General features: G+C 40.6%; 2 protein-coding genes across 4 annotated transcripts in view; one reads left to right on the top strand and one right to left on the bottom strand.

Annotated features, from left to right (window-relative positions):
• The window catches only part of APPL2 (adaptor protein, phosphotyrosine interacting with PH domain and leucine zipper 2), a 49,998-nt gene extending 40,503 nt beyond the window's left edge, over window positions 1–9,495 (top strand). For 2 of the 3 annotated variants that reach the window (XM_026499759.4, XM_057316520.1), the window contains 7 exons: window positions 283–441; window positions 603–655; window positions 2,116–2,290; window positions 5,996–6,032; window positions 6,218–6,358; window positions 7,098–7,145; window positions 8,391–9,495. In XM_026499759.4, coding sequence (XP_026355544.2) covers window positions 283–441; window positions 603–655; window positions 2,116–2,290; window positions 5,996–6,032; window positions 6,218–6,358; window positions 7,098–7,145; window positions 8,391–8,525 — 748 coding nt within the window. In that variant the 3' untranslated portion in view covers window positions 8,526–9,495. The remainder of the gene's footprint in view (window positions 1–282; window positions 442–602; window positions 656–2,115; window positions 2,291–5,995; window positions 6,033–6,217; window positions 6,359–7,097; window positions 7,146–8,390) is intronic. The other variant, XM_026499760.4, reaches the window with a different exon arrangement.
• Window positions 9,496–13,358: 3,863 nt separating this feature from the next.
• Window positions 13,359–22,783, bottom strand: part of WASHC4 (WASH complex subunit 4) — a 58,069-nt gene continuing 48,644 nt past the window's right edge. Inside the window, exons 29-33 of the mRNA XM_026499761.4 lie at window positions 21,211–21,358; window positions 18,854–18,950; window positions 18,150–18,346; window positions 17,577–17,673; window positions 13,359–15,629 (exon numbers count right to left, since the gene is read on the bottom strand). Coding sequence (XP_026355546.1) covers window positions 15,562–15,629; window positions 17,577–17,673; window positions 18,150–18,346; window positions 18,854–18,950; window positions 21,211–21,358 — 607 coding nt within the window. The 3' untranslated portion in view covers window positions 13,359–15,561. The remainder of the gene's footprint in view (window positions 15,630–17,576; window positions 17,674–18,149; window positions 18,347–18,853; window positions 18,951–21,210; window positions 21,359–22,783) is intronic.

A 22,783-nucleotide genomic window follows, 5' to 3' on the forward strand; every position in this document is an offset into this window, starting at 1 on the left:
GAAGGAAGACCTAGACCGTAGATAACGTGCTGAGTAATAGAACATAATGCAGAATGCTGTGTGGCAGAGCTAACTGTGGGGGCCGGGGGGTCCTGAAGGAGTTTAACCAAGGACACGAATGACGTTTTGTGAGGATTTATTTGTAGAACGAGTTGAAGGATTGACTGAAATCTTCGCCCTTGTCCATTTTAAGTCACTTCAGCATTCAACACGTGTTCATTTGCTTGTAAAGGTATAAGGTTAAACGGGATTTGATTTTTCCCTCCCTCTTTTATACTTCAGCCAGAACCTGAGAAATTTAGAGCTGGAGAATGACAAGATTGCTCCCAAAGCAGCAGTCCGTGTCCCTGACGCCGACGAGCTCATCGCACCTGGAACACCTATCCAATTCGATATCGTCCTTCCTGCCACAGAATTCCTGGACCAGAACAGAGGGAGCAGGTACGGGCCAGGGGAGGCTGTCTCCGGAGAAACGGAAGTACATTCGGGGTCTCTTGTGTGGGACCCATCTGCCAAGACTTGCTGTTCTGACTGATCGTTCAAGAGTTTGTACCCGTGTAGCCGAAAAGTTATTGATTGTTGGACTCTGGCCTTTCCCCTAGGCGCACCAACCCTTTTGGTGAGACTGAGGACGAGACGTTTCCAGAAGCAGAAGGTGAGTGGCTGGCTTGGTGTGCTCACTCTTTCCCCTCACGGAGTGACGCGAGTCATTGAAATGAGACCTGAAGTCACGTTCCAGAGAGCTAGGACTTGGACTGTGAAGCAAAATTAGGACCCCCAGATTGGTGGTTCTGTGGAAACTCATCAGGGCACGTGCCGTTAAGGAAGGGAAGCAGACGGATTTCCTACAAGCGTTGCACTGTTGGCTTCACCCACACCCTTCCGGTAGCTCCTGCGTAGAAGGCTGCCGAGCCTAAGTCAGGTGGCAGGTCACTACAAAACAGATCGAGAGGATGAGATGGCCACCACAAAATGCCATCGGGGTGAGTCAGAAATACATTTTAGCCACAGACACTCATCCCGACTCGTTCGCGAATTTGCAGAGGACACGGGTAAATGGTATTTAATTTGTTCAGTTCAGATTTTGATGCGTGACGTACGTTCCTGCGGCAGAGCTGACGGTAAGCTAGCGCCCGAGAGCAGCGCTCGGCTCGCAGCCGCGGCAGTTCGGAGCCGCGCGCGCTGGCGAGACCTCGTTTGGACGCCGCTTCACGGCTGGAGCCTGAGAATGTCCCTAGAATCACGTGCCGCTTCCGTGAATGCGCAGTAGCGCCTGCGGGTGGGCGCTCCGAGTTAGACGCGGTGGGGCAGGGAAGGGAGGAAGGAAGCGAACAGGCTCGGCCTCAGGTCTGCCCACTTAGCTCGGGCTGCCCTTCCGTCCAATCCAGCCCGGAAAGTCTACCAAAAAACTTGCACACTTACAAAACTATCTTCATATGGGAGTAATTACTTTTAATTTTATATCAGTTATAGTTTCCTAATCTTCTGTTACTTAAGTTATTTTTAGGGGCAAAGACACTAATAGAGGGAAAAGTCATCTTCGTTCAAAATGGTAGATAAGTGAATTTTCTTATAGGAAAAAAACCCCTTTAAACCTTCGTGACCTCTGTTAGGGTGGCTATTACTCAGTTTGGTCGGGCTCCGTGGCATTAGCTCGCTGGAATCGGGTAAAGCAAGTAGTCTGGCGTGTGCGTTAGCTTCGGGTTGTCCTCACAGCCCGCCGGTAACACGCGATGTGCGGGAACCGAACCGAGTCCCCACGTCAGGGCTTCTGTGCTTCAGCGACCTTTTCCCGTCGGAGACGTCGTCAGCGGGCCAGAGTACTGGATTCCTGTTGTGTAGACGGGGAACCTCGGACTCGGAGGAGAGGTGCCCCCGGGGCCCGCGTCAGTCGCCCGGAGCGCTGGCGCGGGGAGGACGTCGCTCCGGTGCTGCCGTCTGCGGTCTAACGCGGCAGCTCCAAAGACACGCCGTGTAGACAGTAGGCGATTCGGGGCTTTGGCCGTGTGGGTTTGTTCAGGCACAGCGTTGCGACCCTGGGTGGCAGCCGCGCGGAGGCGGAGCGGCCGCAGGCGGGACGCGAGCGTGAGCCTGAGCAGCAACGCTGTCTTGCAGACTCGCTCCTGCAGCAGATGTTCGTGGTGCGGTTTCTGGGGTCCATGGCGGTCAGGACAGACACCAGCCGCGAAGTGATTTACGAAGCCATGAGACAGGTGCTGGCCGCCCGGGCGATTCACAACATCTTCCGCACGACGGAGTCCCACCTGATGGTCACCAGCCGGACCCTGAGGTACGCGCGTTCATTTCAGACCTTCCGGCAGCTCGAGCGCGTTGCCCATTTAAGGCCCATTTACCCGTCTGGAATGTTCACACTAGCATGTTTGATCCAGGTGAAGACCTACTCTCCTTTCCGCCCTATTCCTTTTTACATTTTGATTTTATAAGATACGTTGGGCAGAAGGGGCTCCCCTAAGCGACTGATGCCTTCAGAAATGTAGCGCTGAGTCCTACTGTTCGTAAAAATGCCATCGCGCGGGAGTTGCTCCGCGTCACTCAGGGCTCGAAAAAGAAAGGGTGTTCTCGTTTCGGAATGTACCGTTTATAAATAACAGTGAAAACAGAACAAGAACCTGAGATGACTAGACCACCCCGGGTAAAATCGGATTACTGTTTGTTGGGGCGAAAATAAAGAAGCCAAGGAGGTTACCGACAGGACTCGGGGTTTCAGGTAGTAAGATCGGTGGGAGCGATGGCAGAGGACGGTCACGCCATGGTTCCCACCGGCTTCGGTGAGAGCGGCACCTGCGGGGCTGTGGCCACGTGCAGCCCTCGAAACAGAACTGAAGTCTGAATTGAAAGGTTTTAAATGTAAAAAACAACAAATTTCTAGGACCTCATACTAACCCCCCCCAAAGAATGCAAAAATCTCATTAACTTTTATATTAATAACAGGTCTAGCTGGTAATATTTTAGATCTTTTAGAGTAAATAAAGTCTATTATTTCACCTGGTTCACTCTTTGATGTGGCTGCTAGAAAATTTTAAATTCTGTTGGAAGCTTACATTTTCTTTCTCTGGAACGACGGCACTGCTTTAGAGCCAGAATGTCCAGGTTTATTCCCGGCTTGGGTGTTTGTCAGCTGTATGACCTGGGCAAGTTTTAACCTCCGGGCATGTTTCTTCAGCTAGAAGATGAAAATAACCAGATCCATACCTCACAGTGTTGTCATGAGGAATAAATGAGTTAATGCACATAAAATATTTACACCCAGAACTGACATTGTGGAAAGTGCTCAGTACATAGTAGCTTCAAAAAAGGTCAGTGGGACTCTGTTAAAAATCAGAATAGAGTTTCTTCCATTCATTAAAATCAGTCCTTTTCATTTATTATAAACCTTATACTGAGAATAAGTTTATTACAAATAAAACCTTATATTTATTTAAAGCTTTTCTCCAAGTAGGTCCTGCACCTTTTCTGAGCGTCGGCTCACTGTTCTTATAATCTCCACCAAAAAGATCAGAGTAAATACATGTAAAAGCACTGTGAAAAATGATAGTACATCCAAGAATACTATCATAGTACAAGGACAGTTCACAGATGGGAGAAGATATTTGCAAATCATGTATTTAGTAGAGGTATATGTTCAGAATATATAAAGAACTCTTAAAAGAATCAACAAAAAGACCAAGAAACAGAAACTGGACAAAGGACCTGACTGGAAATTTCTCCAGAGGAAATACACAAATGGCCAACAAGCACATAAAAAGATGCTCAGTGTCATTAGTTGTGAGGGAGATGCACATCGGGTCCACCATGAGATATCGCTTCATACTCGCTAGGATGCTGTAATTGAGGGGGGGGGAAAGGAAAATAACAGGTGTTAGTAAGGATGTGAAAAAATTGGAATCCGCTGCTGGTGGGAATTGTTAAGCCAGTTACAGCCACTGTGGGAAATAGTCTGGCAGTTCCTCCACGAATTAACCTAGAATTCCACTCCTGGTAGACACCCAAAAGAACTGAAAACAAGTGTTCAGATAAAAATGTTTACACACATGTTCGTAATTCACAATAGCCAAAAAGTGGAATGAAGTCGTGACACATGGTGGAACCTTGTTGAACCCTGAAAACATTCTGCTAAGTGAAAGGCGGCAGGGACACTTTGTAGAGCATTTGCATGAAAGGTCCGGGGTCGGCAAATCCGCAGGGGGAGAAAGCAGGTTAGTGGTTGCCAGAAGCTAAAAGGAGAAGGAATGGAGAGGGCCGGCTGAGCAGGTGTGGAGCTTCCTCACGAGGGGGTGAAGATGCTTTAGGAGCCCGACAGCAGCGATGGTCATACGATGTGGTAAATGTACAAAATGTCGACAGCGGTCGGCTTTACGTCGGGTATGTTTTACCGCAGTAAACACACTCGTGTTTTGAGACCACTTAGAAGCCCCACAGAAAATCGGATCTTACGAGGCAAATCCACGTTACCTGATTTAGATAGCAGTCTCTTAAGTTACTCACAAAATATGTTCTGTTTCTATTTATGAAAAAATTTTACAAAATACCTAAGTAAGGGAACTTAACCCAACTTTAGGAAAATTATGTATACTTTTTAAACTCTTTAAATTCATATTCATTAATAGGGACATAAATAAAAAATAACATTTATTTAGCTTCGTAGATTACTAAAAATTCCACACACATTTTCTCCTTGTCTTTACCACCTCTTTGAAGTGGGGGTTCTTATCCCCATTTTACAGATGAAGCAGTTGCGAGAAGTCAGGGTGGCCTGTACAAGGTCGCGGTTAGCAGCCAGCTCAGAGCCCTCTGATCGTAAACCGCATGCTTTCATAGTGTAACTGCGTGAGTTCAGACCGTAGCCAGTGGGGGAGATAACCGCTTACGGAGATGGGGCTTACCCACCATGCGGTGCGCCCATTCAGAGTGTTTTGAGTATATCCAGAACTGGGCAGCCATCACCACAGTTTTTGAACATCTTCATCGTCCCCAAAGAAAACCCATACCCATTAGCACTTGTTCCCTTTACCTTGAAGCCCGCCAGGCTTAGGCAGCCATTAGCCACTAAGCTTCTATGTAGATTGACCTGTTCGGAACATTTCATATAAATGGAATCATAACCCTTTGTTTTCTTAACAAGAGAACACATTGTTTGCTTTTAGCCACAGAATTTATAGATCAGCAATAAATACTATGTGTAGAAAGTAGATATTTATATGTGTATATGATAGCAATAGATTCTGTAATGCAGTGTATTTTCCCAGATATGTCAACCTGAGTACTCCAAGTGCCCTTCAAGATACATCTAGAACACCTCCATAAATAGTCCTTCCCCACACCCAAACTGCCACAGAATAGCTTTGTTAAAATCTGTTCATTATTCTCTCACCCCACCCCATATTTTTAAAAAATGCGTATCAAACACTTCCAAGGAAAACCCGCGTTGAGTCCGCGTGTGTTGAGAAGCAGGCTGTCCAGAATCTGACGCACGCACGTTCTGTGTCGGCACTACGGAGAACGCACGCTGCCTCTCTGGGGAAGCACGGAAATGTGACATTCTCGGGGCGCCTGCGTGGCTCCTTCGGTGAGGCGTCTGCCTTCGACTCAGGTCCTGATCCCAGGGTCCTGGGACCGAGTCCCGCATCAGGTTCCCTGCTCAGTGGGGAGCCTCCTTCTCCCTCTGCCTCTGCCTGCCGCTCCCCCTGCTTGTGCTCACTTGCTTTCTGATAAATAAGATCATTAAAAAAAATGTGAAATTCTCTATTTGTTATCTTCTTCCGTGAAGATACAGCCCGAGGGTCAACAGAGGCGGGAACAGTGGCACGTGCTCCCCTTGGAGAGTCACACGGAGCCATGTCACCTTGCCCTCAGCCAGGCCTTCTGTTTTCATATTTGAAGTGTATTTGTGACTTCATGCTGAACGTGTACAGATGCTTCTAAGAATATAAGTCTATCCAGCATGTGTGATATAATGAATCTCTTAAAATTTCAGGTTGATAGATCCTCAGACTCAAGTGACAAGGGCCAACGTAAGTACCTGCATGCACGCTGACTTCAGTAGTTCTTCCTTAATTCAAAGTAGGCACTTCATGGATTTTGCCAAATTTAATGCCTGTCTTCTCATAGTGCACTTTTCCCATGATGTTTTCCATGGAGAATGACTTGTCTCATTTTGAATAACAGTCGTGTGATAGTCTGTTCCTGTTCTTTCCAGTTTGAACTCACCAGCATCACGCAGTTCGCTGCTCATCAGGAGAACAAGAGACTGGTTGGCTTCGTGGTCCGCATGCCTGAATCCACAGGTGGAGAGGCTCTGAGCACATATGTTTTTGAAAGCAACTCAGAAGGCGAAAAGGTCTTATTTTTTTCATCTTCAGATTCCATAATATCTCTGTCCAAGCAGACACTGAAAGGGGTTTTGCGCTATCCCCTGGATAGTTGACTAGTCTTTGCCCATTGAGGAGTTTAGAGAACAGCTCTAGGAAGGCCCCATGAAAGAAAACCGACTGGAATACAATTTCCCTGTGGAAAATGCATGTCCTCCTAAACAGAGTGTGAAGAATGTTAATGGTGGGATACAGCTGTTCAGAAAAGATACTAGGAAATGTTAAAAGCAATTACCTTCAAGTTTGTTGTTCTGTAAAAAATTGAAGCAAAAGTTACAATGGAGAAAATCTAGTCTCAGGGCAAATCAAGGAAGCAGACTTCAGGAAACTCTTCTTGTTTAGTATGAAAAATTTTGTGACTGTATTTGCTGCTTAGAATTAACCAAAATTAATCAACTCTTCCAGCAAACACCTGTTTGCCACTGTGTGCGTGAACATGGGGTAGCTGAGTGTGATTTGAAGCACTGGAGTAACTTCAGTTGCCAGTGAACCTGGACATTTTTGTTAGGCAGAGTGGCAACAGGAGACCAGGGGAGGTGGGCGCTAATGTTCAGAGGCCCGTGTGATCGATCTCCTACGGCCAGGTCTGCTGTCCCCACACTGACACGAGCAGAGAGTGACCTCACTGTACTTCCATAGTCACACTTTCCCCCGAAGGTTCTTTGTCCTTTTCTACCTTTGCCAAATACTACTTTTTTTGTCTTGCAGATATGTTACGCTATTAGTTTGGGAAAAGAAATCATTGAGGTTCAGAAGGTAAGGTGCATTTTAGTGCTGGTTTTAACTGCTCCAAACCTCTATACATACTAAGATTTCTCTCAGAAAGAGCAAGGATGTTCACCAGGCGGTGTGGCCAAATTTGAGATTTCCTTTTAAGCATTCTAACCACCAGACTCACTAGGTCCACGATCACTGGGAACACATGTGGAGTTCTTAATATCACTGCTACAGTCCTGCTTTATATTAATTTCTTGCTTGCTCTTGTTGTCTAGATATTCTTTCTTTCAAATTAAGGTGGTAGAAACTTTAAGTATATCTACCGTGTGCTCAAAGGCCTTGCTCCTCAGAGCGGTCACAGACAGACCTCACCTGGAAATGTACTAGACACGAAGATTCCCACACCTCCCGGTCAGCAACTTAGTCTTTCATTCACCCAGCAAATTTTCGAGAGCCAAGTTTGGACAATAAAACCCTGGAATTACAGCAGTGAGCAAGACAGACCTGTTCCTGCCCCAGGAGGCTTCTAGTTCAGCATCGTCCAGTAGAACTGCAGGGACGGCAGTGACCTATTCTGCACTGTTGAATATACAGATCGAATGTAGCTAATGTGACTGAGGAGCTGGATTTGTAAATAAGCAGAACATGCAGCTAGTGAGTACCATATGAGAGTTCCAGTCTGTTGGGTGAGGGTAGGAAGGCCAAGGACTAAGACCAATATACATGAAATAGTAGCAAGCAGCACAAGTGAGTATTTTATGGTATAGATCAGGGGTTGACAAACATTCTGAAAGGAGCAAGATAATAAGCCTTTTAAGCTTACATCTGTTGCAACTACTCTACTCAGTGATTGTAACACAAAAGCAGCCACATATAGTATGTAAATGAATGGCTGTGTTCCAGTAAAACTTTACTTATAAAAACAAGCAGTGAACCCAGATGGCCATGGTTTGCCAACTCTTGGTATAGCATGAAAGAGAGAAAGGAGTTAAAGACCTAGAAGACAAAGGTTTTGTAAAGGAAGTTCCTCTCTGGACTCTTTCTGGGAAGACAATTATGATTTGTGTGAACAATATTTTGGCTGAGACCAAAACCTTGCTCAAGATTCTAGAAGTAATGCAGTTGAGTTTTTTTGGAGAGGCAAGGAGACTCACCTGAAGGCACACACAGCTAACAGAAGGAATGAGGCTAGCTTACAGAACGTCATGAAAGCCAAGCCCAGAGGGGTTCTTAAGTGCATTTTAAGCGTTTTCTTTTCTCCTTCTCAAACTCCCCTAACTTCAGGACCCAGAAGCACTGGCTCAGTTAATGCTGTCCATACCACTAACCAATGATGGGAAGTATGTACTGTTAAACGAGCAAGCAGATGACAGTGATGGAAGTCCAAGTGAAAATAGAGGCGCAGAATCTGAAGCATAACTCCCTTGGGCCTTTGGGGGAACAGCACCCAGGAAGGAGAGCTTCCTCCTTAAGGGTTTTCAACTTCTCTGATACACAGGCCCATGACCTGGTTTCAGAATGCTGACAATCGCCTGTGGAATGTCCTCTGGATGCCTTGATACTGAGAGATGGGAGGGAAACAGTAAGAAATGGTTGACAACATTCCTACCCATCTACAAATGTTATGTTAGGTGCTTTGTGGTAAGTCTTTTTCTTAGATTGTATTGTTCAGCGCTCAGAATGAAAGTTAATGAAAATATGCATTGTTCACTTTATTCAAATGTCATCTCTTCAGTTTCCAGTACCCTTTTTTAAAAAAGGTAAAAGCCTAGATTTATAATTTGATAAACACTAAATATTTCCTATTAATATAATCTATTTTTGTATTTTACTTAATGAGCTTTAAGTGCCTGTCACTCGGAAAATTGTGTATTTATAATCAAGCTTGTCTCACAGTCGGACGTAATAGCATTAATTTGTGCAGTTAGGTGACAAGCCCTGCTTTGAGGCCTGAGCACTAGCACAAATGCAGGTCTAGTTTTGATAATTTTTTCAGATATGCAATAAAAAGACTAGCAGACGAGTACCACAGAAGATGTTCAATTTTACATTGGAACCTTAATGAACCAGCATTCAGAAGTTTACGGTCCTTTAGATATTTTTAGTGGTGGATTGCCATGGACAGAGTGAAGCTCTACCAGTTCCTGATTCTTCTGAGCCAGACCCTCCTCAAGGAAGGGACAAATTAATTTTCAAACTCACTTGAAGCATGGCTGGTTGTGGGGCTTGGTACAAAGTTCCTATTTCCACCCCTACCTATGAAATAAGAATGATGATCTTGAATTGGCACAGTGTGTTTAATTATAACCAAGTTCAACAATATTGTTGTCTTTGTAATAAATTAACCTAGCAATAAATGCTAGCAAATAAAAACTATCATTGTTTCTTTCTTTTGCTTTTTATGGTTATTTTCTAGAACATCCTTGAATGAAAACTAAAGTCAGTTCTGTATCTTCAATGTTAATTTCCAAAAACTTAGGGCATAATGAAATCACAGCAGAGAGGGATGTACCATCAAATACTTCTATTCAACATGGATAGAATAATGTGATCTCAGTGCCAAGTTGTTACAAGGTATTGCTTTTAAAAAATGGTGGGTTAACAGAATTTTTGTAATCCGAAATTGTTACAGGGTCATCAGGAATCCACTTCTATAATGTGTATACCGTTAGAGACAAAGTGAACTGATCTAAGCCAGCAGGGAGATATACCATGAAATTATTAGTTCAGTGTTAACTAATGCCTTACAAAAATGTGTATATCATAACCACATAAAATCAGTAAGTTGCGCGATAGGCGGCAAGAGCCAAAGTCCCCTGAATTTTTTTCTTGCTTAGCACTGTTCAGGTTGGGAGGGAAGAATCTAGTCGTGAACAATAGTTAGAAACTAAATTGTTTTCACTAATAAAACTTTTAAAAAATTTGTGGCTTAGTTAAGCCACAAAGCATGCAAATCATAAGGTGAAAAAAAAACTTATAAAAAAACCATGGGGGAGGGAACACCAGAGAATGAAAACACAAAATTAACTCAGCATATTAATAGCAGGCACAGATGACCAACAAAAAATTAGTACCCAGAATATATAAAATACATTAAAAACAAAAAAGTAAGAAAGGCATTTCATAGAATAAAATATAAAAGAGTTCTGAAGCAGAACTATGTTCAATTTCCTATAATAATCAAGGAAATGCAAATTAAAACCACTGCGATATTATATATTCACCAGACGGAAGGAATGTGGCTGTTGGTGGGGATGGAGTGATGGGGAATCTCTTCCACTGCTGGGACGGGAGAAGCCTGGCCTTGTATCCATTGCACTTGTACTTGGCCCTGCTACCTAGCAGATTCACTTGTGGGTATAACCCTGGAGAAACTCAACACATACACCCAGAGACATGTACAGTAACAGTTACAGTAGCCCTGTTCACAGTATCCCAAATTTGTAAATGACCCATATGTCATCAACCGAACACTAGAGAAATAAAACTAAGCGCACTACAGCTATAATGCATCAACACGGATGGATTTCAGAAACGATACAGAAAAGTCCTATAAGCACACAGTAAGAATCCATTTATAGTAACTGTAAAAAACAGCCAAACCACCACGGTGTCTAGAAAAATACAAAAGAGTTACCACCAAAATTCTGTGCTGTGGTTTCCGCTGGAGTGGAAAAGGGAGCCGAGATCTGAGGAGGCACAATGGGAGCATCTGAGGTGGGAGCAACAGGCCTTGAACCCACGTGGTGGCTCCCGAAGTGGTGTTATCTTCCATATAGTACAAACGTATTACTGTTGCACGTTATATATATTTTTCAAATTTTAAAACTTAGAAACAGTAGATAACTTGCCCTTTCTTTAGATAAATTTAAATTGACGATGAAAGCACTATGAAAAATGAACACGTGTCACGTAAACGAAAGGTGGGAGGGTGGAAAAACGGAGCTTTCGCTCAGCCAGCTACTCACACCCATTTTCATTTCCCAGCATCGCCTCTGGTTGGCCGGCCACCGGTCAGACTACCTTTTTTTAAGAAGTGCAAGACTTCCCTTCCATTGTCCACACTTAGCCGGGCCATTTAAAAGGGAATAGTTGTTATGAGACCCACTCAGAGTCACATACTGTTTATCTTCAAACTTGTCCACCTAAAAGAGCAATAATAGTAAAGCTAAGAACTATCTGCCGAGTGCATTTCTGAGTCATCGTAATAGCGAGTTATTTATAGTAGTTACTGTTTCCCAACCTATAAAGCACTTTATACAAATGAATTCAATCCTCAATCAATGAGCTCTATACTATTAGGCCATTTTATGCCTGAGAAAATGAAAGGCATAAGAAACCTACCGGTAGGCACCAAATCAGGATTCGAATCAGTCTGGCTCCAAAGTCTATGCTTCTAAAATGCTCTGTGGCATATACAGCACAAACCAGAGACAGCAATTAGCAAATGCTTTTCTCATCAAGTACATAAACCTTTGAAGATTATTCTGATATTCAATAATTACATCAACTTAAAGATAGCGTCTTTAATGCTTTGTTAACCTTTTGTGCTGATTCTGAAATGATGAAATACTATAAAGTTAATATAGATCGGTGTTTCTGGATATAAAAGTGTTAACTTCCCCCCTCACTTTAATGATACTGAGGCATTACCAAAGAATGTTTCACTACACAAAGACCTTACATACATTAGCGAATGTAGAGCCTTTAAAGACGACCCAGAATTATGACATCAGATCTACACTGATCAGAAGACAAATTTCAACTCCTTTGCTGAGTATGACTCCACTAATGGGCACAACTGGACTGTCAGGTAAACCGGGTTTTACAGGAAGAGAGGCAACAGAGTATCCATATATTTGCCCAAACTGACTTCGTATACACTACACCTAAGAACGTTTTGTATAAACTAAGCACTGATACCGCCACCACCGTCTTGAGTTCACTGCATGACGTTCATTTAATCTCTAAAGATGCCCACTTATTCCAGATTCCCTTGTTTTAAATCTGAAATCCCTAATAACCTGTTAAAGTCTTCCTAACGTCTAAAAACTTGCAATTGTAGTGTTAAAACTTTCTTGAAAGGAATACCATCAGTATGAAACGTCAAACTTTAGTTGGAAAAAAAAAACAAAATTATTAAAATTAGTTAAAATCTTTTTACATTTAGCCATCAAAGAGTAACATGAGGACGTATGTGATGGTACCCCATCTTTCCCCTAATCTTAACAAATTGCCTCAGAAGAGCAAAGGAGCAGCCATCAGACTTTACTGAGAACAGTTTCCCCAGTGTAGTACAGCTGATCCTTGAACAACACGGACGTGAGGGGCACCAGTCCCTCATGCAATCAAATACCCGCATGTAACTTCTGACTCCCCAAAAACTTAACTAAGGGCCTACTGTTGACCGAAGCCCTACAGTGAACACCTATTGTATATGTTACTTGTATTATATATACTATGTTCTTGTAATAATATAAGCTAGAGAAAATGCTATTAAAATCATAAGTAAGGGAATACACATTTATCGTACTATATTGATTTTTGAAAACTGCATGTAAGTGGACCCACACAGTTTAAATCCAGACTGTTCAAGGGTCATCTGTATTTAAAAGGCTTGTGTCTCCCATCCCCAGTGTCATATTTAACAGGCTCTCATTTATTATTACCATTTCAGTTCAACTCATGTTTGCAAATGGCACTAGTTATTTCTAACATTAAACACTGTAAACCAAGGATCCCTTCCCGGGATTAGGATTTAAAATTAAACATTCATGTGGGTTTTTATTTGAAAATAGCAAGCAATAGAAAGATCAAGAATGTACCAAGGAAAGTATGAGTTCTTCACCTGGGATACACAGAGAGGAACCAATACCAATTTTATACTTGAAATTTCTTTTTTTTTTTTTTTTAAAGATTTTATTTATTTATTCGACAGAGAGAGAGACAGCCAGCGAGAGAGGGAACACAAGCAGGGGGAGTGGGAGAGGAAGAAGCAGGCTCATAGCGGAGGAGCCTGATGTGGGGCTCGATCCCAGAACGCCGGGATCACGCCCTGAGCCGAAGGCAGACGCTCAACCGCTGTGCCACCCAGGCGCCCCTATACTTGAAATTTCTGCCTATTGATTGCAAGGATTTTTTTTTAAGGATAGATCCCCTATATTTTATTAAAGGGAACTCCAAAAAGGTTAATGTTAAGAAGTCCTGGTTTAAGACATCCAATTTTGAACATAAACATCCAGGGGAAGTAAATTTTTGAAATTATATTTATTAATGTTTTATTATACATATATTTTCTTAGAATTAGGGGAGGGGAAGGCCCCACTCAAGTGAGGTAACAACTTGCCATCCTTTACAAAACTTAATTAGACCTGACAAAGTTATGGTTAGTCCTGATTCCTGAGAATTTGAACATTATTGAATTTTTTTGTGAATTTACAACAAATGCTCTACTTTTAAATTACAGTATGTCTGAAAACAATCTTTAACAATATGTTAGCAAAGAAAACCATCATCTAAATGTGTGTATTAACTTAGGTGTGAAATACTCAAGCCCTATTGCCCTGCACTTTAATAGCATTTAAGTATGCTTTATCTTTTCAGAGATTTTATTTCAAATATGTGTAACTTATCCAGACTGCAGTGACATTATTTTGAACTAATGGCAAAATAGTAATCTATCACTTTCTTCTCAATTATACGTACCCATGGAGTTGGCATATGAACTCTAAATAGTATTCATAAAATGGACAATAATTGGTATGTGGGGATAATGAACAGAGACACTGGATTCTCTTCCAATTACAATTTCTATCCATATTAAAGGAGGCTATTTTAGGGAAGTCAGAAAAAAAACCAGAAAGAACAATATTGTTGCTATGAAATGGTGACGAATTTGATGCAATCAAAGCAAGATCATTAATATAAACATTTATAATAATGAGAATATAAATTACTATTTATGCAGCATGCTTTAGGGCCATTTCTACAGTTAGTATGAATTACAAATATTAAATGCCTTTAATCCATCCATTGTACAGAACTCTGTAAGTCATGTTTACATAATAAACAAAAATGATTTCCTACCTATTCTGTTTCTTCTGACTCTGAACAGTGAAAGTGTTTATCTTGGGCTGGGAAAGTTACCCTGCCAGTAACCAATGAATACAGATAGAGCACTGTACACCTGTTCCAAAGGCTGGAAATCAAACGTTAGAATTCCTTGCAGGATATACCCAAAGAAATGCTTAATTAGGCAAGTGCGATGGAAAAATCAATTATTTCCCAAATGATGTTAGTATTACGTGTATAGTTTTAAACTTTGTTTTCATTGTAAAAGTATCACTGTATCATATTAAAAGATTATAGGCCATGATTAACCATTTATTTATTATTAACTGATATAATCTTTACAAAAATAAAGCTAGTAGCCTGCCAGGAACTAAATTTACTCAAAATCTTACTGTACTTTTTAAAATCAGTAAATGATTTAATTTATTAGAACTTTATTGTCACAGTGGTAATTTTTAAAAAGCCTGCACAGTGCTTAATCTGGTATCTTAGATTATACTTGGTTTAAAGAAAAAGTCTGCCTAAACCATTACCAAGATTTCAATTCAAACTAATGTAGAAGAAACCTGAGTTTGGATGTAGAAATAAAAATCCATATAATTTTCTCTGATATCATACGTAGTGCCTTCAACCCAAAGTGAAGCTTCAAGCAGGACCCTATGGCTTTCTCTGAATTTTCTTTCGTCTTGAGTATTAAGTAAATCTTAAATTTAAAGCAGTCGTTGGAGGTTACATGTTCTCAAAGCAATGTAAACTAGTTATAAAATGTCTTATCAAAGACATTAACAGCTCTTGTGAGTCACATGAAATTAACAATGAATCAGTTTTACACTGTACATTAAAGGTACATAACATGTTTGTGCCTCACCTCTACTATCAAAACCATCTTTAAATATTCCTGTTATAAGAATATTGATACGTATGCTTCATAAATTTCAGGCTTCATTCATTTTGTTTAAACATGTATTTGCTGGCTGTACATAGTATATGCACTGAATTTCCAATGACAGACAAAAATGGATCCAAGACCTTTGCAAATACAAATTACAAACCCTCACGCAGATGAGAAGAGCTCTGAGGCGGCAGTTTAGGAATCTGGAGTGGCCCTTCGACAGCGTCACTTCAGATAACTCTCTGCAGGCACATCCGCTAGCCTAAAGTCCAGGCAGAAATCCAATTTAAAACCTCATTCTCAATCTCTGAAAAGTAGAGCCTTTGGAAGAAGAACAGACTTCAGTCTAGGGCACTGCTTTAGAGCTGCAGCATCCATGATTACCAGAGACGTGGCCCAGGAAACACCTCCTTAGCTCATTAACATCAGTTCACTGGCGACAGTACTGACACAATCCTGACAATCTCAGGGGGGCAACACATACCATCAGCATCATTTGACAACCGGATCCGCAGACACGGTGCCATCCGACAGGTCTCCATTGCTTGTTTTTGCCTCTTCTGGCAGCACCAATGAAAATAACAACGGACGGATTTATGTTCACTTTTTAAAAATGAATTAAGTAAAAACGGAGAAGGACTACATTGCTAAATTTCAAATGAAGAAAATGTGCACCTACCCCATACTTCCCTCCTAGTAGGTCCCTGAAGTATATCAAGTGTGTTTGCCTTACTTTTTAGAAATCCAAGCTAAATATTGCAAATGCAATGTTCCGACTGGTACTTACTAGGGGCACAGAACTGTGAGAAATCAGACCTGCGTCTGGGCTGGAGTCTCACGCACGTTTGAAGGCGCGCTGCCTCTCGGCTCGTTCCCCCAGCCAGGCCAACAAATCCCTATTACAGCGCACTGCCGTTACGACAGAAACGCTGCTGCAAAGTCACATATAAAACTGTCCAGAATCGATAACTTTCCATTTGTGTTTATTTTTTTAAAGCAGCTTTTTATTATAATTGTGATAAATGAACTCCTGTTTTTTAGTGCAAAATGTCACTTGCACCTATTTGATTAACAGAGGAAAACTATCTCATGTCTCCTCCAACTCTGACTACACACTTGAGAACCTTTAGCTACGACAGAGTCCTCAAACAGAGGAACCTGGGCATGTGGGTGCTACGCACCAACCAGAATCCCAGAGTTCATGAAGAACAGTCCAAAGCAAGGAGTGCCACCGAGACGGAAAGGTCTCTGTTTTGCCTGAATGCTTTAGGCCTTAAAGTAAATATCTAACCACCCAGAGTCTTCCCAGTAAGCTCCGCTGCAGATAAGCTTCTGGCAGGAAACGCCTGAGCAGAACCTAAACAGTAACTGAATTTCCTCATAATTTAGACGAACCTCACTCAAATTCTTCCAATTTACCTTAGCATTGGAAAAGGACCCAAACAGAATATATACATATTTTCATGTAATAAATACCGGACATCTTCCAAGTAACAGCCTGAAATACTTTCAAGCACATAATACTTAGTCTAGATTCCAATAATGCCTGCATATCCTAGTTATTAACATAATATTTAATTTATGCAACATTATCAGGGAATAGGTACTTGACATAAGTGGTCTACCCAAAAGAATCACCTCTATTCAATGTAAAAATACATATATTTTAAAATTTAACTAACAAGATTAATAAAAATCATTTTATGAAATATAAGTTTTATACCTTGATTTGTGAAATACAAGTAGGAAAACAGGAAAAAGGGCAAACATGAAAACTCAACTCAGTTGCTGTACCTAGTTTTGAGCTTCCAAGCAAAGAGGAAAACCTAAGTTACATAATTTCTATAACAGAAAAGAGGAAACATCCATTCTTCAGGGAAGACAACTGTTCCTAAACTTTAAATCTGAGAGAAATGTATCATGTGAGTCAAGTATGAAATAAGCAGTTTACACCATCCTACAAAGAATACAATGGACAGAATCCTTCCCATAATGACTCAAGTTCACGATACGACGATCAGTTATCCGGGCTACACTGCGCTCTGACACTAGCTATGGTGGAGGGCAGGAGGCCGTTTACCACGACACTACATGCAGCCCCTACTGTTCTACTACCACTTCAGCCACCTGACCCATCTCATTCAGTCTGTGTCTAGTTATCAGCAGCTCTGCCTTCAGAAAACATTTAGTATTCCTCCTAATCTGTTCCTTCTTGTCAGACACAAGTTGAAGGTGTAAGAAAAACTAAACTTGTTAAATTTTATTTAAAGTAAGATGAAACTGAATAAAAAGTTTCCCCAGAATGAAATGTAAAAATTATGTAAATTCCTTTTTGGTTTCACAAATGATCTATGTAGGCTGTACTTTTTTTTTTTTTAAAGGCATTTCTAGTTCTAAATTATTTCCCAAAAGGAAAAGGAAGCTGGAATTCTGACTAGATAAAATAGGGTATTAGTGGCCACTATTAAAGATTTATTAGTCTTTCCAAATTTAAGCCACTCACTGACCTTTCTCTTTCTTCTCTTGGTTTTCTTCAGCTGCAGTCTTGTCTGCTCTGAAGAAAATTCTTGCACTGCTCAGTGAGAAATAGAGCAATTCAAATTCCTAAGTAAAAAAAAAGTAAAATAAAAGTTGAAAATATTATAGCAAAATATTAAAATTATTATAGATCTCTAATTTCTAAAAAGCTCTAGTGTAAATCATAAAACAGAAACTGAACTAGGGGCACCTGGGTAACTCGGTCGGTTAAGTAACTGTGTTCAGCTTGGGTCATGGTCTCCAGGTCTGGGATGGAGCCCTGGGTTGGGCTCCTTGCTCAGCGGGAAGTATGTTTCTGCTTCTCCCTCCACCCCTCCCTCTGCCTGTGCTCTCTCTCAAATAAATAAAATTTTTTAAAAAACGAAAAAAGAAACTGAACTAAGTAATCTCATCCATTTTTAATATGGAATCAAATGGCTTCCAAATGCCATTCTTTTTAAAACACACTTAATACCACTATTCATCTCGCTTGTTTAAAAGGGCGTTTCCATAGGATTTGTTTTTTCAGATGTCAAGCAGGTTTGACTATTACTCTCCTCTACCTGTAGACAGACATCCAGGCGCTTCTGAGTGAGATTCATGGTTTGCAGTAGCTTTTCATCTTGACTAGCTGACTGCACATTCTGTTGCTTAGCAACTGCTCTTATCTCCTTCAGGTACTTCTCTCTAACAGACTGGAACCAGTGAAGTGAGTCAAATTCCTGGTACTGATCCAAAAGCTTCAAAATGTAAGCCACACCTGCAGTCATTAGCAAAACCAAAGCTAAATTACAAACAGTACAGAAGTTATATTCTATTCCTTTAAAAAAAAAAAAAAGATATGAAAGTGTGAAGAATTAAAAATAAGCCAATCAAGAAAAGAAACGACAAGGCTATGAAAATCACTTAGAGAGAACAACACGGATGGAAGGTTGGGGAAAAACTTCCACTGCTAAACAGCCAGCAACTGAGGAAGCTACAGGGAAACTCAACACAAGATGCTAAAACTCTAAAACCGTCACAACAAAGTCTAAATAGTAGGTCCAACGAGACGAAGCGATCAGCAATACCGAGGCGGCATGAATGTTATAAAATGATGGAAACAAGTACTACTAATCAGATGACCCAGTTAAAAAATAAAGAGTCAACACTGCTCAGGAAAAACAAATCAACAAAGAGCACACAGACCTATTAAGCAAATGTTTCTAAAAATCCATTATAATAGGTGAACGTAAAATTAATGGAAAAACAGTACCATTAAGCTTACCCATGGCAAAGCCATCATCAGTAAAAGCAGCTCCAATTTTATTTTTTTTATTCAATTTCTCCTTGCAGCTAATGGAATGCTCTACAAAGTTGAGGGTCTAAAAAGATATAACATATTAGAGAAACAACTGTGCTAAAATATCTTCAGAATTTAGTTCCTAAAACAGACATTTCAAAAATTATAAACAGGATCTCTTCTAGACTCCTGTCCTTTTGATTTGAGACATCTTCCTCATATTAATAGCCTCCTGGTGAGATCACAAGCTGTACCAGTATCTTTTAATGGCTCTTCCTTCAGAGTCCTTTAACAGTGAGCACTCCCTTGATCGCCGATCACCACTTACCCCAAGCACAGCGCCTCATATATGGTTCCTTCTAAAATATTATGTACATTTTACAGATGACGACACTGAGGCTTGAGAAGCTGAGTAACTTGCCCAAAGTCATACTCTAAGTGAAAGCTCGAGTCAGAAAAGTAGGTCTGCTTTATTTACTTCAAAGCGTAAGTGCTCTTATGTGTGGTAGTCCTTGCTTCTGCCCAGCTACTTTACTCTAAAATACTATTCTTATCATTCTTTATGGTTAAAAAGAATTAGTAGTCATTTGGATAAGTGAATTCCCCCAAAAAATGCTTCCCTAAAAATTCAACTCCTATAAAATACCTTATCATTTATTCGACAAAGATTTACTAAAGATTACCTTATACCAGGCATTAATTATGATAAAAAAAAAAAAAAAAAGGAATACAGTCCACACTCTAGAGCCGCACTCCCAGCAATGACAGAAATACTGTGTATCCGCACTGTCCAATACAGTAAGCCACCAGCCATATACGGCCACTGAGCACTAGAAATGTGGCTAGCAAAACGGCGGAACTAGATTTATTTTATAAAATTTGAATTAATTTAAATTTAAGTAGCCACTTATGGCTATATAGGGCTAGCACAGCTCTAGAGGGGTAAGGAGAGACATGTTTAAGAATAATAGTGATACACTGTGAAAGGTACTATAATATCCTATGCTGGAAACAAAATACCGAGTTTCACTTTTTTGCCTGTAAAACTCACTGGGCAATTGATCACAGATTTGTGAAATCTCTACCAACTATTATTTAAATCTTTTTTTTAGATAGCTTATTTATGTTTGTCTTTTTTTCTGGAATTAGATGATAAACTCAAGCACAAGAACAGTGTCCTGTACTTCCCTGTAGTGCTATCCATCCACCCATCACTAACTGAATTCGGACAGCTGCCCCGCAGAACTCTACTCTTCTGTAAACTCATAATTTGCTGTTTACTATGGCTTCAGTATACTGTCCTTCAAATTTAAGAAATATGATGAGACGTCACCCTAAGTTAACTACACTGTTATCCAAGTATAACTAAGGCAGCTTTGCCTCCAGTTTGACACTATTTTGGGATGAAAAAATGTTTCCTACATCACAGTTACAACATATAGTAATGATAAAGCATTAACAATTATGATAGAGCATTAACAATACACATATTTAAAAACAGTAGAAAAGAACATATACAAAGAAAAAAGCTGTCCATAGACCATCCACTACTTTCAAAGGATAATAATGGTAATAATGTGTAAGAAGATACGTTAAGTCAGGCAGCAATATGAAAATTTATTACTCTTGACCGAAGTTAGACGTAATCAAAAGCTCCATTTGTCTAGTGATATTTAGACTTTAGAGCTACCCATTCACAAATTTTTAAAAAAAGTTTTATTATAGAAATCTTTAGGGAAACATAACTCTTACTGCTAGTATGCCGTTCTGAACTCTAAACTCCATTTTCCCCACTGCAACAACTGTTGTATGATGTGATTTTGAGTAACTCGAGCTATATTTTGATGGCAACTATATAGAATTAGAGCAGTACACACTATGATACCACGAGGAAGCACTTAAAATTAAATCTAGATGTTAGTATTTATTACTGTACAGAGAGAACTTGTCCTTTAACAGTAATACTTTAAAGAGATATGGTGTGAGAAATAACTTCATATTTTAAGTTAGAAGTTAGTCTACATTAATCACTTAAAATGATTATATGGTATAATCAGCCCAAAGATTACATGGCATATATATATAATGGAGTACACTCCATTTACATAACACTAGATTCTTCTAGCAGTTACTAACAAATAAAAATCCATCTCAACTGTAAAGTAAGTTTCATTCTGCATTGCTAGGTAAGTAAAACTCCTAGGCCACATTCACTGAGATCACATTTAGCTTTTTTATCTACAACCAGAAAGTAATATAGTCTATGTGCACTTCCTGCTACAAAGAAACTGGATCTATTTACTTTTTTAAAAACATTCACTTTGGGTACTAAAAATACTCACCAGAGGGGGAACAATGATATAAAAATTTCGAAGATGTATATTCTTTGGCCTTCGAAATTCTGGAGCAAAAACATCTACAAGCATTTTGAAATACTCTGTGCCTTCAGCAGAATTTCGTGTGTGATCACTGAGGACTGAATCCAAATGCCTAAAATAAAAAACATTATTTACCCGGTTCTTTTCTCAAAAGAAGGTACGGCTGACTGTCTACCTATCTATCTGTCTCTCTATTTGAGAGAGACAAAGAGAGAGCACGTGCACATGTGTGTGAGGGTGGGGAGGTGGGAAGTGGGACAGAGGGATAGAGAGAATCTTAAGCAGGCTCCAAGCCCAGCATGGAGCTTGACGTACGGCTCGATCTCATAACCCTGAGATCATGACCTGAGCCGAAATCAAGAGTCAGACCAACTGTGCCACCCAGACGCCCGAAGCCTCCTGATTCTTGATTTCGGCTCAGGTCATGATATCTCAGGGCTGTGAGACTGAGCCACCACCTCAGGCTCCATGCTCAGCAGGGAGTCTGCTTGAGATTCTCTTCCTCTCCCTCTGCTCTTCCCCCGCCTACGCGCACGCACATGCGTGTGCACGCTTTCTCTTTCTCTCTCAAATAAATAAATCTTAAAAAAAAAAAGAGAGAGAGAGACATTTAACTGAGCGACCCAGGCACCCCAAGGAGGTATGGCTTTTTAAATCTTTTATCACCTTAGATGAGAGTACTCAAAAGTATAAAACATTATAAGACTTTTTTTTTTTAAGATTTTATTTATTTATTCGACAGAGATAGAGACAGCCAGCGAGAGAGGGAACACAAGCAGGGGGAGTGGGAGAGGAAGAAGCAGGCTCATAGTGGAGGAGCCTGATGTGGGGCTCAATCCCATAATGCCGGGATCATGCCCTGAGCCGAAGGCAGACGCTTAACCGCTGTGCCACCCAGGCGCCCCCATTATAAGACATTTCTAAGTCAATTTCCTTGGAGTTCAGAATGAACTCCTTTTCGTATGAAAAAAACAGCTGATCACTATTGCTTAATTAACTTAGTGCCTAAAATAAAATATGCCAGGCATCTTAGAACTTAAATAGTTTTGTATTTCTTCTTCCCACAGTAAGTCCTATAGAATTCCATTTCACTGTAAATAAATTCCTCTTCGTTTTAACTGTCTTCACTAATGCTTCTCCTGTACCTCCCTACCTCAGCTGCAACCTGGCTCCTTTTCAAGAACTTAGCTTCCCACTTAGTGTTCAGAAACATTAGCTGCTATTTCTCCTTCACACATCATTTATACCTACCACCACTCTCAAATTATTATTCCCCCACCACTAAAAAAGGCAGGAATCTCTCCTTTGAGACTCATGTGATCCCACTATATTCACTACCTAACTACTCCTTCCTGAAAGCAGGCATCTACTAACCTTTTAAACCACTGCCCCACGTTTATTTATTTCAGACTACGATATGTATTTTCGTTCTCCATCATTCTGGAAGACTTCATTGCCCATTTAGATAATCGATTATCATAATCCCACAACTTTTTGACTTCACCCGCCATGAATTTTCCTTCACTTGATGTCAGTC

This window comes from Ursus arctos, unplaced genomic scaffold, assembly GCF_023065955.2.
Source record: "Ursus arctos isolate Adak ecotype North America unplaced genomic scaffold, UrsArc2.0 scaffold_21, whole genome shotgun sequence".
NCBI lineage: Eukaryota > Metazoa > Chordata > Mammalia > Carnivora > Ursidae > Ursus > Ursus arctos.